Source organism: Pararge aegeria, chromosome 6 (assembly GCF_905163445.1).
Source record: "Pararge aegeria chromosome 6, ilParAegt1.1, whole genome shotgun sequence".
NCBI classification, from domain to species: domain Eukaryota; kingdom Metazoa; phylum Arthropoda; class Insecta; order Lepidoptera; family Nymphalidae; genus Pararge; species Pararge aegeria.
Genome location: NC_053185.1, coordinates 20,395,961 through 20,419,564, shown reverse-complemented (window position 1 = coordinate 20,419,564; position 23,604 = coordinate 20,395,961). Strand labels below are relative to the sequence as shown.

The 23,604-nt window shown below is 36.3% G+C and overlaps 1 protein-coding gene across 1 annotated transcript; it reads left to right on the top strand.

Annotated features, from left to right (window-relative positions):
• The first annotated feature begins 644 nt into the window (after positions 1 to 644).
• On the top strand, positions 645 to 23,601 carry LOC120624775 (rhomboid-related protein 2-like). The gene is made up of 7 exons (XM_039891503.1): positions 645 to 839; positions 18,737 to 18,838; positions 18,967 to 19,329; positions 19,646 to 19,798; positions 20,377 to 20,552; positions 21,459 to 21,640; positions 22,219 to 23,601. Exons 2-7 carry the CDS (start codon positions 18,809 to 18,811, stop codon positions 22,341 to 22,343), a joined length of 1,029 nt encoding a protein of 342 aa, XP_039747437.1. The 5' UTR covers positions 645 to 839; positions 18,737 to 18,808; the 3' UTR covers positions 22,344 to 23,601.
• The last annotated feature ends 3 nt before the right edge of the window (positions 23,602 to 23,604 follow it).

Genomic DNA, 23,604 nt, shown 5'->3' with positions numbered 1-23,604 from the left:
TAGCCTAGAGGGTAGGAGCTCGACTTCACTTTCGGGGCCGAGTTCGGATCCCAGCACGCACCACCAACTTTGCTAAGTTATGTGCGTTTTATTTTATTAAAATATCACTTGCTACAACGATGAAGGAAAACATCGTGAAGAAACCTGCATGCCTGAGAGTTCTACATAATGTTCTCCAAGGTGTGTGGAGTCTACCAATCCGCACTGGGCTTACATTTCATAATGAACTTTCGCGTCTTTAACCCTTTGCATTGTGGGAGGAGACCCGTTCCCAGAAATGGGTTGATTTGATGATGATAATAAAAAACATGATATAAATATAAAGTTACTAGGTGGATTACAACTGGCTTCGTTTTCATCGCTCACAAGACAAAACAATGAATGTTAAATTGTAAAATGTTGGTGTTAGACAGCAACTGCTGAGTTGCTTAGCGGCTGTCGTCGGTAGAACCTGCCTTCCGAATCAGTCAATCACAAAAGCACGTATGAAGTAGGTCTGCTTCTAAGTTCTTGAATGCCTTAGAGCGCAAATTTTTTAGGGGTCAGATCTTTTTGCGGTGATTCAAGTGTGTTATTACATTATACCAAGCAGCTGTTTGTTATCAGACTTTCTCGCTGTTATCAGTAGTGCCGCGTCGGCCGCCGGGGCACCACGCGTCACACGAGCCTCCGCGAGCGAACTGATAACTTGTTACCGATGTATTTTTACTAAGTAGTCTGTATTGCGTACACAAATATATGCAACAAAGTGCCTTTCCGCCCGTTCAGCTGTATTCTACACGTGGAATTATTGTAAATGGCGAGACTGTAAACAAACATACGTCTGAAAATTATGAAATGTAAGTGCATTTTGTTTGATAATTTATTTGTTAATCATCATAACCTTGATAAGTATATCCAAATAAAGTAAATTGATAACTCTTAATGCGTAATTTTGAGAGTTCATGTAAAGTTTTAGTATCCTGAGCCTGTTGATATCCCACAGCTCCCCGACTTTGACCCACCATGCTACTCCAATAACGGTTAGCGAGCTTTAACGATTATATTTATCTGATTATGTTAGTGGTTAAAACCGGACCGATGACTACTTAGCATGCTCTCAGGGGCACGGCGGTGGACCAAGTCAGTTTCAACTCTCAGGGCTCCGTACCTTAATGGTATCCACGTCTGGACATGCCAGGCCTTTTGTAGGGAGTTCCCAAATTCCACGGGCCTAGGCTGCTGGTTTTCAGCGACTCGTTTGATGTAGTCTGTCCGACTTGACCGAAGCTGCGATTACCTGTGCGGGGTCGCCGATCCAGCACATTTGGACCTCAACGTTCATTGGTTCTTCTAACTATGCTGCCGCCCATTGCCACTTCATCTCGCGACTCTTTGAGCTATGTTGGCAACTCTAGTTCTACAGATTTTTTAATTCTGATTTGATCACGTATAGATACTCTCAGCATTGCATAACTCCTGGCTGGTAATAAATCTAAACGTACTTTTCGATCTGCGGTTGAACATTTCAACCATTGCACCAATGGAGCAGCTAGGCAGCGAGTTAATCCACTAATATCGGTCTATATAATTATCCTTAACCTGTCGGTGAGGTTAATCCTAAACCGCATTAGTGTCCTTAGGCTTACTATCGGTAGGTACTTACCTATTTTATTTATCACTAAACCTACTAGCAGTAATTACAAGTGACTAATCCGCGCTAAATTTCTGTTTCCCCGTTTCCCGTGGTGTAGGGAAGCCTATACCTTGTAGCCTATTTCATAGGCAAAGTTCCTTGGAAATCGGTTCAATCTTCCACGCTGTGAAAAGTACTCTCTAAATTTTCCGTTAAATTCCCTCGCTAAACATCCGCTACTTATGGTATAAACTGGCAACATTCCATATTTTTAATATTCATTAACATAATATTCTTTTTACCTAGGTATATTGGAATGGCTAAACAATGACTTTCTTATATTCAATAAAGGAAATAAAATAAGTTAAGTACCTACTAATATAGTTTATAAGTATTTAATACTAACAAATAAGTCAATTACTTCAAATACAAGTTTATTATTATTTTTATAATATGGACCATTATATACGTAGTCCCGGATCTGATTAACTGACAATGCATCTATCTTTAGGTATCATAGAAAATACTGAAAGGACAGAGGACTAAACAATAGGCAGATAATAAATAAGGAAGGTAACGTTGCTGTATACAAATAGATTACGAGGATTAGAGCGCTTTCAATAGGATGCAGTTAAAAACCTTTTCATCCCCGTTACTACGAGTACCTGAGCAGGTAATTCAAACATCCAAAGCTCCTAATTACTCCGTTTTAAAACCAAGGCCTTTTTAATGACGAACAAGTAAAATCTTAATTTAAGGATGTATGTAGTTCTTAGGTAAATACCTACATACGAGCATTGATTTAAATATGCTACTATGTATTTGCAAGCTCAGTGCGTTCGAGATTTTTTATCCTTTACAAATAAAGACTAAGCTGAAGCTGTCTTTCTGTCTATGAATTTTAGATAACGTTCTTTTAAATCGATTATTCATTCGGTACATAGGATGCAATACCAGGATCCAAATATTGACTTAAAAAGAAATAGTTGTACCTATCTGCTTACTTATGGAGTGATTCAGGCAACTTTTTACCCGGGAAATCGTAAGTTAAGTAGGTAAAATGCTTTGTAACAATAAGATGGGATCATTAACAAAATCAGAAATTTTAAGATGAATTCGAGTCATGCGGGTTAAAGCATAGAGAGCCATAAATATGTATTTGTCCGACCATTTTTTATATCCGGGTTTGTTTCTATTTTCAACAATAATGTATAATACAATGAAGTATTAATGCATCCATAATGTAATGTAAATGTAATGTAATTACTAATTAGTAAATACCTCTACCTACCCAGTTTGAATATAAGGTAAGATACCTTATATTATACCAATACCTTAGTTGTGATATATTTAATTAAATTGCCAATTGGACGGTCATCCGAAGATATAAGCGAAGAGACATTTAGACTTATCACGTTATCAGGTTATTAGTTTTTGTTTTTAAACTGATAACAGCCAACAGCGTAGATTAAAGACTAAATTGTGTGGAATTCTAAAGATTATTGCACTCTCAACAGATTCCATAAAATAAGAATATTTTAAACTAAGAATAGAACGGGTTGTACGGCAAAGACCCACCACGCTACTGATGAGCTTACACGATTCTTGTCACGTCATGGTGAAGGAAAACATCTTGAGAAAACCGGCATGCCTGAGAGTTCTACATAATGTTCTCATAGGAGTCTACCAATCCGCACTGCGCCAGCGTGGTGAACCCTTAACCACGGCCTTAACCCCTTCTCATTGTGGGAGGAGACACGTGCCCTGGGCTGTAGTGGGCCAGTAATGGGTTGATATGATGATGACAATAATGATGAGTCCCATCCCGGCACGCACCTCTAACTTTCCGGAATTATACGCGATTTTAATGTAAACAATTAAAATGCCACTTTCTTCATCGGTGAAAGAAAACATCGTGAGGCAACCTGCAAGCCTGAGATTTTTCTATAATGTTCTCAAAGGCGTGTGAAGTCTAAAAATACGAACTTGGCCAGCGTAGCCAACGCTTGCTTGTTTTGGGTTGATGATGATCAGATGATGATATAAAAATATTATAATACACGAGATAAGAATACAAGCACCGCATGTGGAAACACGTGACAAAGAGCACGAATCACTGGTTTTCCTCAACACCAGCATATTACAGTTTATTATCTCATGGCAACCCATCCATACCCACGTTTCCTTAAGCCTAAAATATTAATTCCTGAACGTTTTACCTCCCTAATCAATATTTTCTTTGCCTTTTATGAATAACTTCAGATCATACTTCATAATCTAAATGTTCATAATCTTAAAGATGGATCGTGAGTAAATAGAGAAACTAATTAGAAAATATCGTGTATTTGAAAAAGACGCCGGATAGTCCAACTATAATTCTCATAAACGCCAATTAACATCAAAGCGAATTTAAAAAAAAACATTTGTTTTTTATTAAAAAGCATTTACGACGATATCAGAAAAATTCAGTTTGTTATATAAATGATATAAGAGCCAGGGGGCTCTTATATGAGGCATGATATTTATATAAAAGATATAAGAGCCAGGGGGCTCTTATATCATTTAAATATCATGCAATAGAACAAACAAATTTTTTAACAATCTGTATTAACATATTCGATTAAATTACTGTACGAATCTTGATGTTATTTATCATACTAAAAATGTACACAGCATACTTTTTATCTTGAAAAACATGAACCCTGCAGTTTTAAATATAATGCCAACGAAATTTCGGGGCTTCGATTGGCAAAAGTACAAATAAAATTCTAGCCCAAATAAACTTTGTGACCACCCATAGCTCCGTCAATAAAACAGTGGTATGATAACGGCTATCATCCGTTATCATAGAAATACATTCATGTCCCATACATAGGGATATAAAAGCGGTGCCGACCTTATCATTTTAAATGAACTCCTATCAAAATCTACTCTAATATTATAAATGGAAAAGTGTCTGATTATTTATTCGTTGTACATTTATTTTAACAATAAATCTCAATAAATTTTTAACATACTATGCTAGGTTCTTTGACAAACTGATCAAAAGCACAGAGACAAGGACCCGGATATAATTTAAACAATAATTTTTTTAGAGTTAAGTTGTCCTTGTGCTCGTCGTGTTCTTCTTATTAAAATTTGGGTACAAAATAAATAAACACAATTAATTATGTATTTACACAATTAAAACAAGAAAAAAAACCGGAACAAATTTTTTAGTTGCCGGCAATAATAGGTCTCATGCCCGTTTTCACTAAACCTAGGAAACGCTTAAATCGGATGCCGAACGATTTAGGTTTACGATTTAGGATACTTAGAGATAAAATACGTATCACCCACTCTTAGATGATAAAAACTTTAGGCGCCATCTAAAGTTACGATTAATTGGCACTTATATATATATATATATATATATATCTGTCAAGTGCCAATTAATCGTAACTTTATATATATAAATATATATATATATATTTTAAAAACCTTAAATGCATACGGTAAAAAATATGGTGATACAAACACAAAATACCAACCCTTGTGGTAAGAACCATAGACAAGTTAGATAATATGAGTTTTCTAGTGAAAATGGATTGGTGAAGGTAAATGTATGTTCAGGATTCTTCTTTGATTAGGCGTTACTTACTGCCTTGTTCGTCGTGAACACGGGCAAAGGGATAATAAACTACGTTACTTTGTAATTAATATTAGGCACTTAGATCAATTAAGACAATATAATATGGTTGTGATTCAGTTGCTAAACACTAAAGCATGGCACGGGAAGGTTATTTCACCGCACGCAATGCGCTATCGTAAGCGTTTATCTTCAAATCGTAAAACTTTATTCATAAATTGCGTTTATCGTTAAAATTAAAAATAGCACGAGAAAATGTTTCGCATATAAAATAAGGCATATAAAATGTAGGTTTTACCTATGTTTCAGTTATTTATTTTAATAAAGGACAATAACATTGTAGTAATTAATTATAATAATATTTATTATTATAGTAAAACTATTTATATTTATGTGGTTTTACCATTTATAGGTGATTTATTTCTTGAGTCAGACATAATCTTAGTCCTTGTGTTTATAAACATTCACAGTAACACGCGTCGCGACATTTACATTTTTTTTTTAACGTACGTTACTTTAATTTAATTTCGTGTCTCAAAAAAAACTAAGATCTTTTTACCACTTTGCTAGGAAGGTCAACATTCGATAACATCGTTTAGTATAATCTATAATACCTGATGTGCGTGATACTCGCAGGTTGATAGCTTACTGTGGTAAACCGGCCATTGACATTCTAAACCCCTACGAATTTCTACGTTTTATTTCTGCCATCTAGCCCCTTAGTAAGCGTAGCTTGTGTTATGTGTACTAAGATAAATATGCTTATGAATAATATACATAAATAATTATAATATATAGATAGACACCCAGACACTTTAAAACATTCATGTTCATCACACAAACAGTTTCCAGTAAGGAACAGATATGCTCATGAGAAAGTTTTTAGTGTAAATATTAGGGTTTTCTGTAAATTGGCTGAAATATAACGACGTTTGTTAAATATGTCATACGTACTTGGAGCTTAACTGGCGTACGCCGCGAAAAGGACTGATAAGTAATCATTAAGTATATTATCTACAAAAAATTACGCGAGTTTATGTGTCTAACTGTTGTGGTTAAGTCATAATACCCGCTTTTTGTTATAATTTGTCAATCAAAACACGGGTAAAATCTAAAAATGTTGACACTTCTGTCATGATATTAATCCTTATAAAAATAAATAGTTGCATAATTAAGATTGATCTACCTACAATGTACCTACAAATTTCTTTTTAAGTTACTCAAATTGGACCTATCGTTTAAAAGTTACGACGGGTATAGAAATGCTAAAAGTAAGAAAAATGCCGCGGGCTCCCTGGCCGCATATAATATAGTTTAGAAATAAAACTGGACTTTTTTAATTAAGATATTAAAACCAGTAATAACCGACTTGGTGCAGATAAAGTTGCGTGGGTCAGTATAGTATAATCTATATCCACTTTTTAATGACAGAGATAATGTTCATGGATTCTTCTTCATTCTTCTGCGCCACGGGCTGGTGCAACTCTAGCTTTTACCAAAACATAAATTTTAACACAACGAGGAATCAGGAGGAGGAGTTATATTTAATGTAAATATTTATAAGCTTGAGGTAATAATAACAAAGCTTCTACAGCATTCGCGTAATCAAAATAGTCTACGTTATTTAAAAATGTTTTTTTGTTAAAACTTTGGGGCGTGAATCAAAGGAAGCGGGGTCTTAATGAATGCAACATTATGGTTTCGCATGCATAAACGTGGGCTTTGTAAAATTTTACGCAAACCTCATTAGGACGTGAAGACGGGGGCTCTTCAGCCGCCAGACTGGTGGGTGCAGCTGCTTTGTGGGCTCCGCGATCGATATGACCTGACGCGCTTTTAATCTGCTTAATGCGTATGAGATTTTGTCTTAAATAATTCCTACTAGTATTAAGCCCAGCTATAGATTCATGCATGATTATTACATGACAGCTACAAGAAAAGAACATTTTATGTTGTGTTCACCCACGCCAAAATATTCAAACATACATATCGTTATGTTATGTTGGATTTTGAACTCATCGTCATCGTCATCATCAACCTATTACCAGCCCACTACAGGACGCGGGTCTCCTCACAGAACGAGAAGGATTTATTGACCAAGTGCGTATTGGTAGACTTTACATGCCGTTGATAATATTATGAAGAACTCTTAGGCTTGCAGGTTTCCTTACGATGTTTTCTACACCGTTTAAAGCAAGTGATATTGCTTGAATTTAAAACCCATCTTTCAGTTTTTAACTCATCTTTGTAATAAATGCAACCTCACTTATGAATGAATTTACGATGTAAAACGATCACCACAAGTAGTAATCACGCATGGTGCGTCCTCATTACTCCAGTCTCGATGGCCTCTTGAAGCCTGTCCGCCAGCCTCGCTGCAACAACCCTCAACCACTCTACAATACAACCTTCGATCGATAGTTCAGCGACTCTAGCCCTTGATTACGACGACAAAAGCCAGACCAAGCTATTTCAGTTTGCATTAAAGGCTACGCTGCTGTTACGGGCAATGGACTGAACAATGAAAACGTTTCCACTCGTGGTTACACTGCCAGAGCTTTTCATTTAGCATTCCTACTCATTAAATATATTATACTGGCGACAGTTACACTCAATACTTTGTTGTTTAAGCATTGTTACATTGTAATAATGTATACAACTCACTATAAAATCTTCGTTAGTAACTTTCTCCTGTTTTAGATAGTTTCAAAATAAATCGAATTTCGTTTACTCGTGAATTTTAATCATCTTTAATATTTTCCAATCCACTTTAAAACCCTCGGTGAGGTTATGAATAGACAACCAATCATACAGATAGCCAAAGAATTTAATATTCTAGTGTTTTCCAGTCCTAAGAATAGCTTTAACTTTAAATTTAAAATAAATAGAAATTAGTTAAAATATCTACCATTTATGAATCCAGAGCTTTAATCCAAAGTGGTCACAAAAGTCGTTTTCATAATATTAATCTCAATTGGCCTCTTGAAGTTAAGCCGAACAAGCCTTGTATCCAGCATCCTCGAGGCAGTACTTCTACAATAATACCTTCAATGGAAAGGTCACTGACTTTATCCGTACTCCGTGATTACAGCAACAAAAGCCTGCAAAGATATTTCAGTTTTTATACAAGCCCAGGACAATGGGATAGGGCTGGCTAGCAGTTACGCGATTGCTCTATTTGTTATTTTAATACAAGGGAAATAACTACTGTACTATTAAGCTCGGAATAAATGGAAGAATGGATATTGTTTATTTGAACTCCAGGGCTAAATATCTTTTTTTACAAAAGGAATTTTAAATTGGCTTGGACTTTAGAATTATGGAGCACTGGATATATACAGCTATGCCAGCTAAAGGCACGTATTATAAGACAAACCCGGTACTAGCGACGAAAACTTAACTTAAAAATACGATATTTTAATGCGTATAATCGTATTGTATATATCGTAGAGTATTGCTTTGGGGTTAGGACTTCGGTTTCACTTTGGCCGTGTTCTAATTCCAGCACGCACTTCTAAGTTTTCTAAGTTATGCGCGTTTTGAGAAATTTTTATATGACCTGCTACAACGATGAAGAAAAACATCGTGAGGAAACCTGCATGCCTTAAATTTCTCCATAATGTTCGTAAAGGCATGTCGAGTCCACCAATTCCCACTCAGCGTCGTGAAACGGCCTAAACTCTTCTCATTGTTGGAGGAGAACCGTGCCCTGTTGTAGGCCGGTTATGGGTTGTTATGGTGATGATGATGATGAAGATGATTGCAGGGTGGGTTATCGTAGATTTAGCCTGTAGCCCGTTAGAGATGATTTTAACTAAATTGTGTACAACGGATAACTATTCAGTCATAAATATGGTTGAGTATAATCATTATTATTTTCTTAGATTTAATAATAGCAAATATTGTTCGAACATCATATTGGACTCCACAGGCTCTGAAGCAAGCAGTAATGTGTGTCAAAAGTGTATACATCAAAAAATTAACAACGTTTTAATAAAGTTGGCAACCCTTAACGAGAGCCATCGCACAAACAATGAGTCTGTTTCTACTCGTGCTAATGCAGTAGCGAGTCTAGGCTTTTATACCGTGCAGCCTGACGAGCAGATTGTTCTGCGTTGCTGCAGCACTACAGACATACAACTGGAGAATTCATCGTTTGAGTCCTGTGTTTGAGACAAAAACTAGGACAACGCATCGCACGCAATCACAATAGAATGTCCAAAGGAAATTTAACTATTATACTATAACAAGTTTTTGCCAGTTTAAGGAGCATAGGTACTAATACTCTTCACTGACTGTCAGAATTAGCCGTTAATGATAAATATCACGGTTTTGTCGACCTCCCTGGTGCATTGATGAGCGCTCCGTTCTTATAAGTGGAGGCCCCGGATACGATACCGGGGGAGGCTTTTTGGGAATTTAAGATTTCCGAATTTTCTCTGGTCTTGTCTGGTGGGAAGCATCGGTTGTGGCTAATTATCATCCTATAGACAAAGACGTGCTGCTGATTGCCATATCCCAAACAGGTTAGTCAGCTTCCATCTTAGATTAAATCATCACTTACAACCAACAGGTGAGATTACTTTCAAGGTCTAACATGTAGAATTAAACAAAAAAACATCAGGACCAGCGCAGAATCCCATCCAAATACCGACTATACATTTTGCTTCACCAGTACCAGTCTTACGGGATGAAACCTTTCCAAAGTGAATATCGGTGAAAACACTAACTAAACAAAAATGAAAATGTCGTAAATATAGGTATTACTATCAATGCCCATAGTTGAATACTAACTGCTATCGCTGTGCGAGTAATCGCTCAGAGGTCATGTAGTTATATTCATGAGGCGGCCTTCGCCTTCAGAGGGTTGTTTGAACTCTGGCACGAAGTCACGGGGACGATTATGGTGTATTGGCGCGTTTTGAAAAAATAAATTTAAAATTTACAACAACCCCTACCTTCAATAAAGGTTGAATTATTCTACTAATCAAGTACTTTAATTTGAAGGATTTGTGAAAAAATATGTCGTCCATCATTTTGTTGCGGCGGCCATCTTGGGCCCATTTTCATCAAACATAGCTAAGCACACTCCCAACGAATTAATCTTTCAAACTAAAAAAAAAATTCCAATTGGTTTTTTGTTCGAGAGTTACGATGCCACAGACACACAGAGACAAAGCAAACTTATAACACCCCGTAATTTTAGCGTCGGTGGTTAAAAATATACACAATTTTAACTTACTTTCTTACTTTAATGGTTACTTTACTGTAATGTTATTGTCTCTAGGGCTGGTAACCATTACCGCTTATTTTGGATAGAAGATGAATTCATTTTAAAGTCAACATATCCTGAGGATGCTCCGGTTTCAAAGCGAAACGTGCGTAGATGATACATTGCCGAAGTTCTGTTTTGTGTTGAGTATAAAGATTGAAGAAATAATAAATTATACCACACAGATTCTCCTGCTTTTCGCGAATAGCAAATTAAACTCATAATTACCGTTAATCATTCTCGTCTTTAACATAATATAGGTATATCAGCATTATACACCTAATTGGGTTTTTGTTCTGTTTGTTTGCGAATAATTTTAAGCCCTTTTTGTCACTATTATTATGTGTAAGTAAACAACAACCCAATAATATTTTGAGGAATTCCACATTATATGATACGATTTGGTAATTCTTTTGGTTTTCCCTGTTCGCAACTCCTCAATAATAAATATCGTAGAGAGGAAGTTAGTTTACACATACAAAATGAGTATACCAACTACAAAGGTAGGTGAGGTGCCTATGGATTTTTAATAAGGCACGGTGTTTTGTATGTCTTATTGAAATAAGTACATGTTTTGAATAAAAAACTTTCATATTAAGTATTATATTTAAGCACTCAAATTAAGCACGTCATATGATCAGCTTGATGCCTTACGCAAATCATGCTTGTGGGGCCCTCATCTACTAGTGAACTGTTATCGGTCTCTATAGTGTATTTATTACAACGAGATAAATCAAAACATACTCTAAAAGATGAACTTAACACGATAAAGACACTTGGAGTTAGGTATAACAATGAAAACCAAACATTTATTTTTTATTTATTTAAATGCTAATTTAAAATACAGGTCCCCATTTAAACCGTTTTTACCACTAGAAAAGCTAAGTTTTAAGAAAGTAACATAGAGAATAATTTTCATAAAAAATAGAGATCTGTAAGAAAATTGCAATAGAAAGCCCCAAAGTAGTAAAACTTTGGAATATAAAGTTTATTAATTGGGTTACGCTAAGAAATCTATCTATGATATATGAAAAATATGCATGTACTACTTGATTAAACAACCTACAAAAAAATTCCACCGTTATCGACAGCTCCTTTATTGTGACTGACGGCCTAGTGGCGCAGTGCGCAGCGACCCTGCTTTCTGAGTCCAAGGTCGTGGGTTCGATTCCCACAACTGGAAAATGTTTGTGTGATGAACATGAATGTTTTTCAGTGTCTGGGTGTTTATCTGTATATTATAAGTATTTATGTGTATTTCATTCATAAAAAAAAAAAAAAATATTCATCAGTCATCTTAGTACCCCTAACACAAGCTACGCTTACTTTGGGGCTAGATGGCGTTGTGTGTATTTTCGTAGTATACTTATACTTATTATTTGTGACCAGAAATAATGACTTGACTTGGCAACCATTTCAAAGTAATCTTATAACAAGCTGCGACCCGCGCGAGTTCGTCCGCGAATGAGTCAACTTCAAAAAGTAGTTGTATGTTGTCGCGGACTGTTTTATAGAACTTTAAAGAAACAATTTCGATATACATACTACATATTTCCGTCGTTAGGCGTAACGTTTACCGTTCACGCATCGCACGCATCGGAATCTCTTAAAAAGGATATTTTTTTGCCGTAGCGTGATGTTATACAGCCTTAATTGATACTACCAAACCAAAAAAAATCGAAATCGAAACAGCATCGGGAAATGGGATGAAATTTTTTATTTATTTTCATCCCATTTCCCGGAGGAAACTTACTGTTTATCGGGATAAAAAGTATCCTATATGTTGACCCGGAATATCAGCTACAACTATACCAAATTTTATTTGAATTCGTTCAATAGTTTTCACGTGATGCCCGGACAGACAGACAGACAGACAGACTGACATCCCCCGGTCAAAATTTTCTACAAATATCAAATGTGATTCGATTTCAGATTCTGTATCTGAAATCGAATCAGAATCGAAGATCTTCCAGTTACAGATTTATTATAAGTAAAGATGTAGGATTATTCTGTAATTCCAGTCGGAGCTCTGTGTGGTGTGGTCGGAAAGAAAAAACAACCGAATTGAAAACCTCCAACTGTTTTAGAAGTGGATAAAAACAAAAAATATTATAATAAGTATTTTAAGCATTGTTTTTCTCGCAGATAAAACGGGATCCACTAACTAACCTGCTTTTATAATAACGAAACCAAACCGCGGTATTTCTCGGTAATGATATCAATTTAAATTAATTTACTTCGAAGTTCATTGTATTATATGAAATGCACCAGTTACCAGCTGATAAGATAAACGCGACCAAATACCTACTTAGAATTATTAGCAATTAATCATTTTCATGTTTAACCAAATATTTGAACTACTGGTGTAAATGAGTACAGAGCAAACCGGCTGCGCGCGTATCAAAATATGTCAAGTTCAACTATTGTAGGGTAGACGACTAGTCTACATTCCACTGACCGCTATTATATAGTATAGTATAGCATAATAGGTCAGTTTCTAAATCAGATTTCGGTTCTGATTGATGGTTTTTTTTTTCTAGAATAGAATAGAGTATTTGTTTGCCAAACATGCCAAAAAACATAGAACATAATAACGAATGTTATTTACCATTGCTACAAATTAGGCGTACAAAAATTGTTGCGTATTGTACGTTGGTGTTAATGAGTATACATAGTTGAAGGTTTCTGCGTGTACCTATACATTCAATCCTAGATATTTTTTAAAACGTATTCACTCTATAAACATCTGCCTTTTTGCCTTCACCAAAGCCATAAAAGTGTGTCACGCTATATGTCGTTTTCTTCCACTCACTCATTTTATGACCATATCAGCACGGTTAACTCATTTTTTTTAGTTAATAATGAATTCCTTAAGAATGTTAGAGGCAAAAGATTGTAAATGTTAGACATACAATTATTTAGATTTCTATAATCCAAAGTTGAATCAACGGAAACCACGGTCGTTAAATTTTTTTTCACACAACTGAATGTGAGGGCATATTGGCTCTATAAATACACTTTATTAACTGTAGCTACTCATATGATAAAATATCGTGGTGGGAGGTCTAATAGAAAGTATTTGCAGAGATTAGCATCTTGGTCATATTAGTGCTCGCCAAGAGTTTTTATTTTTATGTTAAACTAGCTAGAGGGCGCGGCTTTGCCAACTATGTTGTTGTGTGACGCTCTAGGTACGAAATATGTGGGCCAATTTTAATGATTCTCGTGATAGCCAAAATCAAAAGTCAATATGGCGGCAATTGGGTGCCATGTTGGAACAAAGAAAAAACGCAATATAATAATAATCTATGCTAGTCAAATGATACTAGCATAGATTATTTTTTTTAAATTACCATTTAGGAACTAAAACAATACGCTAGCGGTAGGTAACTTCGCTTTTTGTTACTTAGATTGTAATTTTTAAAAAGTTGGCGATAATCGAAATAGGTTAACGTAATAACTTTAGACAAATAATGATTGCCCATTTGTGAATTGTCCTAAGCCTTATAATGTCCCACTGCTCTGCATACTCCTCTTGAAGAAGTAGTAGAGTTTTTTTGAGGCAGAGCTCGTCCGGGAAAGTAGTACCGCCATGCTTATTTCTGCTGCCGGGCAGTATTGTTCACAATACTGTGTTCCGGCCTCAAGGGCGTTGTTGTCGGAGCAAATACAGGCACATGAGGCTTAACAACAACGCCTCGGGTTGATGGACACAGGGCGGCACGTTCGTGGCACGCCGTCAGAAGTATTGCTCTATTTATAAACTATGGTTTTCCAGTTTTTTAGGGAAACTACTTAAAGCATTAACCCATCACGTTGCTCGAATGCGGGTCACCGGGCTTCAACGCTTATCATCACGGGACCGACGGCAGCTTAACATGCTCTCCAAATTACGGGACATCGCCAATACACTAACTAACTCTAGGCTCTTACATGATAAATACCTAATCAGCATTTTATTAAACTCAGTGTAAATACATAATAGTTTTGGTAATAATTATATGTATGTGGATAGTATGTGGATGTTTATAATCACAGATAGTTAACGTTACGAGTCAGCGAGGCGAGTCTGAAATAAACAAGCACCATCATAATCAAAACAATAAGCTAAGTCATCGTCAAGCTACACCAATACTTATCAGGCATAAATATTCATAATCGCCAATCCTTCCTTAAGCATATCTGATTGCTGCTATAACAGACAGACACACCAACCTATCTAGGAAGCCAGAAACAAACATCGTAGAGCTAAAGCTACACCAAGAGACGGTTGACAAATTATGAAGAGGTTATTGACATTTGATTTAATTTATCTTTGTACACAAATAGCGATTTCGATAGAAGACAATTTCAGGACTGTGTTTTTTTGTGGGATTATAAATAGAACATGGCGCAAAACTACGCATTAAATTTAAAGAATAGGTCCGTTATCACTTCACTACAATCCTTCAGTATATTTAGTTATGAACCTATTTATAAGAGCTCTTAAAAATAGGTTGTTATCTCAGGCATAATGGAATAAAGAGAGTTTTGTTACGACCGTAACATATTAAATCATTTGTTTAATTTTTTTATCCAGACGATGGTATTGCCTAATAACGCATGTTATTTGAACACCAAGCTTATAAGGTATTAATTTAGAGGAAATTAAAAATAAAATAACTTCCTAGTAATCAAGAGGGCTCAATCGCGCGGTTTGAATGACGTTACTGGATTAGGTGTAGTAGTAGGTAAGAGGTACTAAAATACTGTTCCTTGCTGTTGCAGGGTTCTTCGTCCGTTTTTATAACGTGGAAACCATTTGTTTATCTGGGATAAAAAGTAACCTGCTTTACTCTAACGTCAAAAATCAAATCGATCAGTTTCCAACGTAAAAACTTTGCCATTTTTTATTACGTTTCTATCTAAACGTAGTGGGTGAAACCGCATATAAAAAAAAATCCTACCTGCTCTCGGACTACATCCCCCGGCATCGCTACAACGCGCGATGGCTGCATACTGAACGCCAGTACACCGTGCATGACACTCAATTACATGGAATACCTAACTGTCATTGCTGCACCGATTTGGATTATGACGATCTATTTGGTAGTGCACTTTGGTGCGCTGCAACGGAATCGAACTCATGTTGCATGTCAATTTTTTATACGGTTTAATTTTATTGTATTATTGCCGAGATATCCGAAGAACAGATATTTTCAAAATTTTTAAATTAAAAGTTTTGGGTTTCACTCGTTCTAGTTTTTTTTCCTGTTGGTTCGTTTGTATACTAACTATAGGTTCGCAGCCGGAAAATCTCATTCTTACCAACAAATAGTTCAGATATTACTTATATTTATTTTGACATACATATATACTTATGTTTTTTAGGACATCGTCCAATAAAGTCCAATTCTAATAATAAGTAACTAAGTTGAATTGAGAGTTATTCTGAATTATGGCAAAAGCTTGGGAAACGATTTTGGCCAATTAATTGCCCTTACCAGGTAGGTTTAAATGAAATTGAAGATATTTTATTATTGCTGGGTAATTCCGGGGGAGATGGCCCTAGTAACTTTTAAAATAATTTTAAACAGATTTTCAACGAATAATAATAAATCAAACTATTATTTTAATCTCTTATCAAATATAATAAGAATCAGTCGACTAGCAAAGAAAAATAAACAATCTGGCATGTCAAAAAAACCTTACGACTGGCCATTTCTCCCAGATTGTCCAGGAGTACCTACTACAATAAATTTGCTAAAACAGGCAAATATAGTAAAACAATTTTGCTACCACGTAATATAATATCCCCTTGCCTTAAATTTAATGTATAATCAAATAAAAAAACTACAATTTAATTACCTTTTCATTAACTCTTTTGAGAAAAACTCACGGACACTTGTCATCGGTCACTATACGAAGCGTACTTAACTAATGCCATCTCTTGTCTTTTGGTCGGAATTTTATCTATTGGCAATCTCTCCCGTAAGGCTATCTCCCCCGGAATTACCCTATGTTTTTATAGTTTTTTATTAGTGTTAAATTTAAACGGGTGAGATTATAGCCATTCAAAAGTAGCAAAGCTTTTTGTGTCAGAGCTTGTCCCGGGACGTACTACCGCCATGCTTATTTCTGCCGCTAAGCAGCACTGTCGGAATGATATGTCCCGGTCTGAAAGGTTGCCCATTTTATTTATTACACATGAGACTTTACAAGTACGATACGTTTCAGGTTGATGGACACAGCAACACTTTGCAAGATGTGTTGCTAGCATGCCCTGCGAAGTGTTGCTCTGTTTATAGGCGATGATTTTCCACTTACCAGGGGGGGGGGGGGGGGGGGTTATCTGCTTGGATTATTAATAATTGGCGCAGTTTGCAGCGACCCTGCTTTCTGAGTCAAATGCCGTGGGTTCCATTCCCACGACTGGAAAATGTTTGTGTGATGAACATGAATGCTTTTCAGAGTCTGGGTGTTTATCTGTATAATATAAGTATTTTAAGTATATTATTCATTAAAAATATTCATCAGTCATCGTAGTACCCATAACACAAGCTACGCTTACTTTGGGGCTAGATGGCGATGTGTGTATTGCCGTAGTATATTTATTTATTTAATTAATTATAAAAAAGCACTAATTTATCTACCGAAAAACCATATTGACTTTTCAGATTTTAATCTTTTATGAAAACTTTTTGGAAGCTTACTAATTATTTTGACAGTATGTTGGTTAAATTGTAACTCCTTTTTGATAGGTAATTGGCAGGTCACAGTTTTTGATAATGTTTGGCATTTGCGATAGCCTATTGAACCGGATTTTATACACACGTTGTATTCAATAAAATAATTGAAATTATAAGTGCAAAATAAAAATATTAATTAATAATCGTGACAATTTAATTCGTTAGTTTGTGGTTTTGTTCGTTCATTACTGCCTCATTCCCCGAAATCTCTGATGTTGTTCAACAACATACGTGACCAAAAGTCAGCCGTCCATATTTCTAAATAATATGGGTTAAAGCAACATAATGAGATATCATTATTTGTGGAGGATATTATTGTTACGCTGGAAATTCCAATATTTAGGGATATAGAGGCTATAGTACAAGGTAATGTACCCACACTATCTTAAATGTAATATTATGTTAAACCACAAACTTATACCGTTTGAAGCGTCTCTAAAGGTACCACAATTGTATTAGAAACAGATATTAACGTATTAATTAATCAAAGTTAGTGATGTGATGACAAGATTTTACATAAAACTTTACAAATAACCTGTTATTCAAATCTTTGTCACATAACGTTCCTGCGTCTGATACTGACAACTGACCTCGTAAGTCAGCTTAGAAAATATTGTATATTAGCAGGCGTTACACAAAGTGTACGTTGCTATTTATAATTTCTATAATGTTTAGATTGTTTAGAAGCCAACGGTTCATCACCATCATAATATCCAACCATTACCGGCCCACTGCAGGGCGCGGGCCCCTCCCCACGCTACCCCAGTGCGGCTTGGCTACTAGCTAGCTACGCTATTAGCACTAGCATACCAGTAACGCCCACCTTGGAGCTGCGTAGAGGGTTTCACCTATAAATCCCCCTCTCTCTTGTAATACTTACATAAAGCCTGTGAGAAGAAGTGGAACGCTAAAAAGTTGAGAATGATTAAGGTTAAAAAAATTATAGAATACTTTAAGTATTCTATAAATTTTTTTACGGGTGAGTATTGTCCAACCACACTATGCTCAGTGTTAGTGGTAACGACAGATACATTTAAAATAGGAAGGAAAGTTGCAAATTAAATTGACCCCAATTCAATTAATACAACGTCAAACTTTGCGGCAAATTGAATGTAGGTACTATACTTATTCTCGTAGTACCTAATAGTAGCTCAGCAAATATTGTTGTCAAAACAATGTTAAACGGGAAATTGTTTAATTATAAAGAGCAACACGTATTGTTGATGAACAAATTCCTAAAACCTACCTTGATAAGCTTGTAAAGTGTAAAAATACGTCATATTCCTTATTAGCTAATGATAAGAAGAAATATTCAATTTTCAAATCTGTGTTTCTTACATTTATAAGTTAACCGCAATAATGTATTAATAACTCTAATTTCCGGGCAAATTAAAGGGAAACCCTAATTATGAAGTTAAATATAATAACTTGATTTTCCTTCAAGTGCGGTATAAATTTAATGGGATTTAACCAGAGGTGTCATTTGTCTTCAGAATTTGCCGGAGGTATGGTGTGACGCTCTACTGACCTCTTCTAGAAGATGACAAGGATATCATTCGCGAACAATGGCTCCAGATGCGGAGGACTGCGAACAGGTTTGTAAATAATAAAAAAATTAAACCACCGTGCCATAGTATGAATTTGTTCCTTCGCCGTGTTAGCAACGAAAATAAAAACTTTTTTTAACTAAAATAATAATGTGTTAATATCTTGTTCCAATCAGGTGGAACGGCTCAATGTAAACTATCAAGAAGTACCAGTACACCAAGGCAGACGGGTCCTGCCAGAAGAGCCGCCGCCAGCGCAGGCCTGGGCTGAAAACGAGGAGTTGGGGCTTTGCAGCGATAGCAGAACCAACAGCCCAGGGGAGAACCGACGACTCCTCGGAAACAAGCCTCTTCAGAAATCCTCCTGCCGGCTTCAAGCTGGTCTTACCTTAGGTGTTTGGGGAGTTAAGAAACCTAGATACCCATCAATCAAAACTGGAATAAAAACACAGGCGAAAACGAAGTTTCAAAAGAGGAAGGAAAAGTTAAAAGATGCTCTACGGCCCCCATACTTCATCATCACGATGCTGTTTTTAATTGTAAGTGATATTATTTTCTTAAGTTCTGGTTTTGGCTTCTGTTGGTTTAATCTCACAAAAATGTAGGTTTTGGCTAACATTTGTTTTAGTTTCAAATTAAATGATAGGAATGACCAGGATGTTCCTTTAAAGTGTTGATAATATCAGTTTATTAGAGTGGTTCAGAAACATTTTGTATCCATCTCCAAATCTTTCTCTGATGCTGTAGATATTATGTGCTTAGAATACTTCCCGTAGCTCAAGCCATTATAGAAAAACAAACAAAACACAAAATCGGTGCTAAAAGAACGTGTTTTTATAATTATCGTTTTCTCAGGTGATGGTGCATCTTTGCGGTCCGGACGAATGGCGCGCAAAGCTGGAGTGGGCCCCGGGCCCGTGGTGGCAGGAGCCGTGGCGGCTGCTCACGTATGGGTTGGTGCACGCAGGCGCCGCGCATCTCGCGATCAACGCCCTGGTGGCGCTCACTGTAAGTTTACTTATGAGCAAAGCTACGCCGCATCTCACCTGATTTGTTAGAGACATAAGTAAAGGTGGTCTTCCGAGTTTGCCTCCTGACGGGAGCCAGTTTGGGAATAATTTGCCTCAGATCCAGTCTGATTCGCTTTGGCTTCCCTGAATATTTGTTTAGGTCTTTCAACTGAACTGTGATTTGCGTAAGAAAGCAAGGATTTGTATTGTGGGCTTTTATGGAAGAAGTTATTACATAACTGCGTTTTTATCTGAGAATGTGAATGACGATGCTGTCTGTAAAACAGTGTAAAAATTATGAGATTCTTGAATTTACGAGAAAACTCACCGATCCACTTTTATCTTCCGCAAGACGGAACGATGATTGTCAAATTTTAAAATGGTCTCAATATAATAATCTGCCTTTCAAACCGGTGCTTATGTTAGGCCTACTTGAAAGGAAGATGAGGTATGAAATAACTAAGTCGCAACCGTGTCCTTCCAACGGACCCAAGCTGGAACTCAGACTTTGGCGAGCGCAGCGCCAGGAATTTCGCCAAATTAATGGGTTTTGATGTGTGCCGTGCCTCGCTGCAGGTGGGCTGGCACTTGGAGCGCGAGCAGGGCTGGTCGCGCGTGGCGCTGGTGTGGCTGGGCGGCGTGGCGGCGGGAGCGCTGGGTGCCGGCGCCTTGCAGCCGCGCGTGCGCGTGGTGGGCGCATCGGCCGCCGTGTACGCGCTGCTGACCGCACACCTGCCCAACGTGTGCCTCAGGTGTGTACCGTTTCCGTTACTGGACTTTGTGGAGAATGCAACTGACAATTCTACTTTTGCGAAAACGTGCCACAATTACATATATATATATATAAAAAATCAAGGATAAATTTAAAGAAGTTAAAATAATGCCGGTGCATAGACAGTACATATTTAAAAATTTAATTTATGTCCTTAAAAATATAACAAAATTTAAAAGAAAATGGACTGTATCAATATAAATATTAGAAGCAAAAAAAAGTCGAAGTGCAGTTCACTGGGCTACATAAAATTGCTTATTCATTCATGGGCAATTGTATATTATTTTATAACTATTTACCAAATGAAATTCTTTTCAAAGTGTATATAAAACCTAAGCTTATAGAAAAATCCTAATAAAATGCTGAGGATTACGTAAACGATAAAAAAGGGGTAGTGTGAATTGCGCTCACTTCATATCTTAATATTAATTGACTGTGAGATGATAACAAATAAAAATTACCCGGCTTTAGTTTGTTGTGGGCGCGTTTGGAACCCTCGTAGCATTAGTTAGCGAAGGAAGTTATCACCATGCCCTTTCAATTATGTAAACATATATGTATGAATGTTTTATAAGCCTGCGATAGGCCTACACGAATAATGAATTTTTGAATTTGAATTTTGAATTTACAATTACGGTAATTTGGCTCCAGAACAGCTCAATACTTCTCTATCTTCAATCAGTAGATATCTCAGGTATACAATAGTTTACTTGAAGTTCCTAAACTCCAATGAGTTTTTGTGTACTTTGTGCATCTTTTTTATAACAAACCACAACAACGATAATAAATGTGTAATTAAGTGGGTAATAGAACTTTCACTTTGAGGTTCTCGATAAGATTTCGTTGTAGTCTGGTGATATCAATAATGAAGGTGTTGTTGTTGCAGATTCGGCCACATTCCGCTGTGGTGGTTCCGGCCGCTCAGCGTGGTGGTGCTGGGCGCGTCGGAGGGCTGCTGGGCCCTGCTGCGTGCTCCCGAGCCGCACGTGTCGTACCACCACGTGGCGTGGGCGGCGCACGCACTGGGCGCCGCCGTCGGCGTGCCGCTGGCCTTCCTCGTGTTCACGGGTGGGTTATGCTAACAAAAACTAATCCTTCAAGTATTCCTTTTTGATGGGAAACTACTTGATTAGCAATACCATTATATTTTGGCCTAGAATTCAGTTCATGTTTAGGCACGAAAAAGTGGTAGCCTCCAGGCTGGTTAAGACGTCGGCCTTACTTTCGGGGGACCTAGATCAATCCACCGCACGCACTTTTCGGAGTTTCGTGCGCTTTGAAATTCAATATTCGTGAAGGAAAATATCCTGAGGAAAACTGCTTGCCATATAATTTTTCATAATGTCTTCAAAGGAGTGTGAGTCCCACCAATCCGAACATGCCCAGAGTGGTGAACTACCGTTTAAACCCTTCTTATTCATAAAGAAGACCCGTGCTTTGAGGTGGGCTGGTAGTGGGTTGACAATGATGATGATGAAGAAGAAGGAATAATGGATCTATTATTAACGCTACTTATTGCTATCCCCTGATGCCCAGTGATTCGGCCTAAAGTTATCTTTTCATTATTGATTTGTAGTCTAAAGACGATGCCGGAAACTGGGAGATTTTTGACAATATTATTAATTATGAACGCATCATTGTTACAGGAGAAAATTCACCCAAAAGAAGCATTACAGTGTGTAGAGTATCGTCGGTGCTACTGCTAGCAACAGGTGTTCTCGCAGCTATTGCCTACTATATCTTCTGGTATGAGGTCGATCCATTGACTTGACAAGAGAAGAAGATGAAGTTTTGGATTCGTTGATTTTTACTCCTTTTGTGAGAAGAACCACTTAATGTTTTAGGGGGCCTTGATGTCAGCTCTTCGTCCTTTCAATTGAGGACGCGAGTTGATTGTGTTAATATGTTATGAATTTGACAACGTTGGCTTGCAAAGAGCAGGAAAGACTGAAAAGAAAAGAAGCTTAAAAAGAAACGTGACCGCACTTACATGATGTGTGATCATTAAAAGAATACTATTAGTTTGAAATATATGATAATCGAAAACATCAGAAGCGGAAACAACTTTCAATATTGAGAACATTATGAATATAATAATTAAAGTGTAATACAAAAAACGATAACAACTAAAGTCTTCCAAAAGTGTAATAAAGTAATTTTAAACATTAAGGACTTGTACTTAAGCGGTTAAGTAACGTACGTATTACTGAAGTCAAACTAACCAAAGTGATTTTATTAGACCTAAGAATAATTAAAGCTGATTGATGTTGTAAATGTGATAAAATAACATCAATAATTTGTTAATCGCTAGATAACTTTATTGCACGGGACATAAGTGCAAATTATGAGAAAAATTAAACACTTGCAGTGAAGAATAATCTTCAAATAGTTCATAAAGTTATCTAACATTACTGTGACCTTAATTACTTGTTTGTAATTTCTATGAAATTATTAGAGTTAAGTTCCAATCGTTTTGTATCAAAACATTTTATTTCTTATTATTAACTATACATTATGTAATGTGATAATCATTGTCGTTGACATCATTAATGAATTGTTGCATGTGTAAATTAAATCAATGAAGAATATTTCTATCATGAGAATATTGTGATATGAAAACAAAAGCGGACAACCAAAGAGATTTTTAATCTAGTCCATTTTTAAACGAAGTCAAGTGTAGTGTTAAGATGTTTTCAATTGGTTGGAGTTTTTTTAGTCCTTAAAATTAGAGTGTATAGATTAATACTTTATATGTATTGCATATCAATTATTGTTTTATCTTACAAGGATATACCGTTTTAAATGTTATCCATTGTCATTTAAGGGACTCAAATGATACCTTCTGAAGTGTTCGTAGATAAGGGATATATAATTCCTTTTTCTAAATTTTACAATGTGCAAGTTACGTTCAAGTTTTGATGTTAAATAAACAGTTTTGTAGTAATTAATCCTAATATTAATTATATTCTTTATATAGTCCGTGTGTTGGCAACATTATTGTGACCTGTTTGTTAATAAAAGCCATTTTTGTA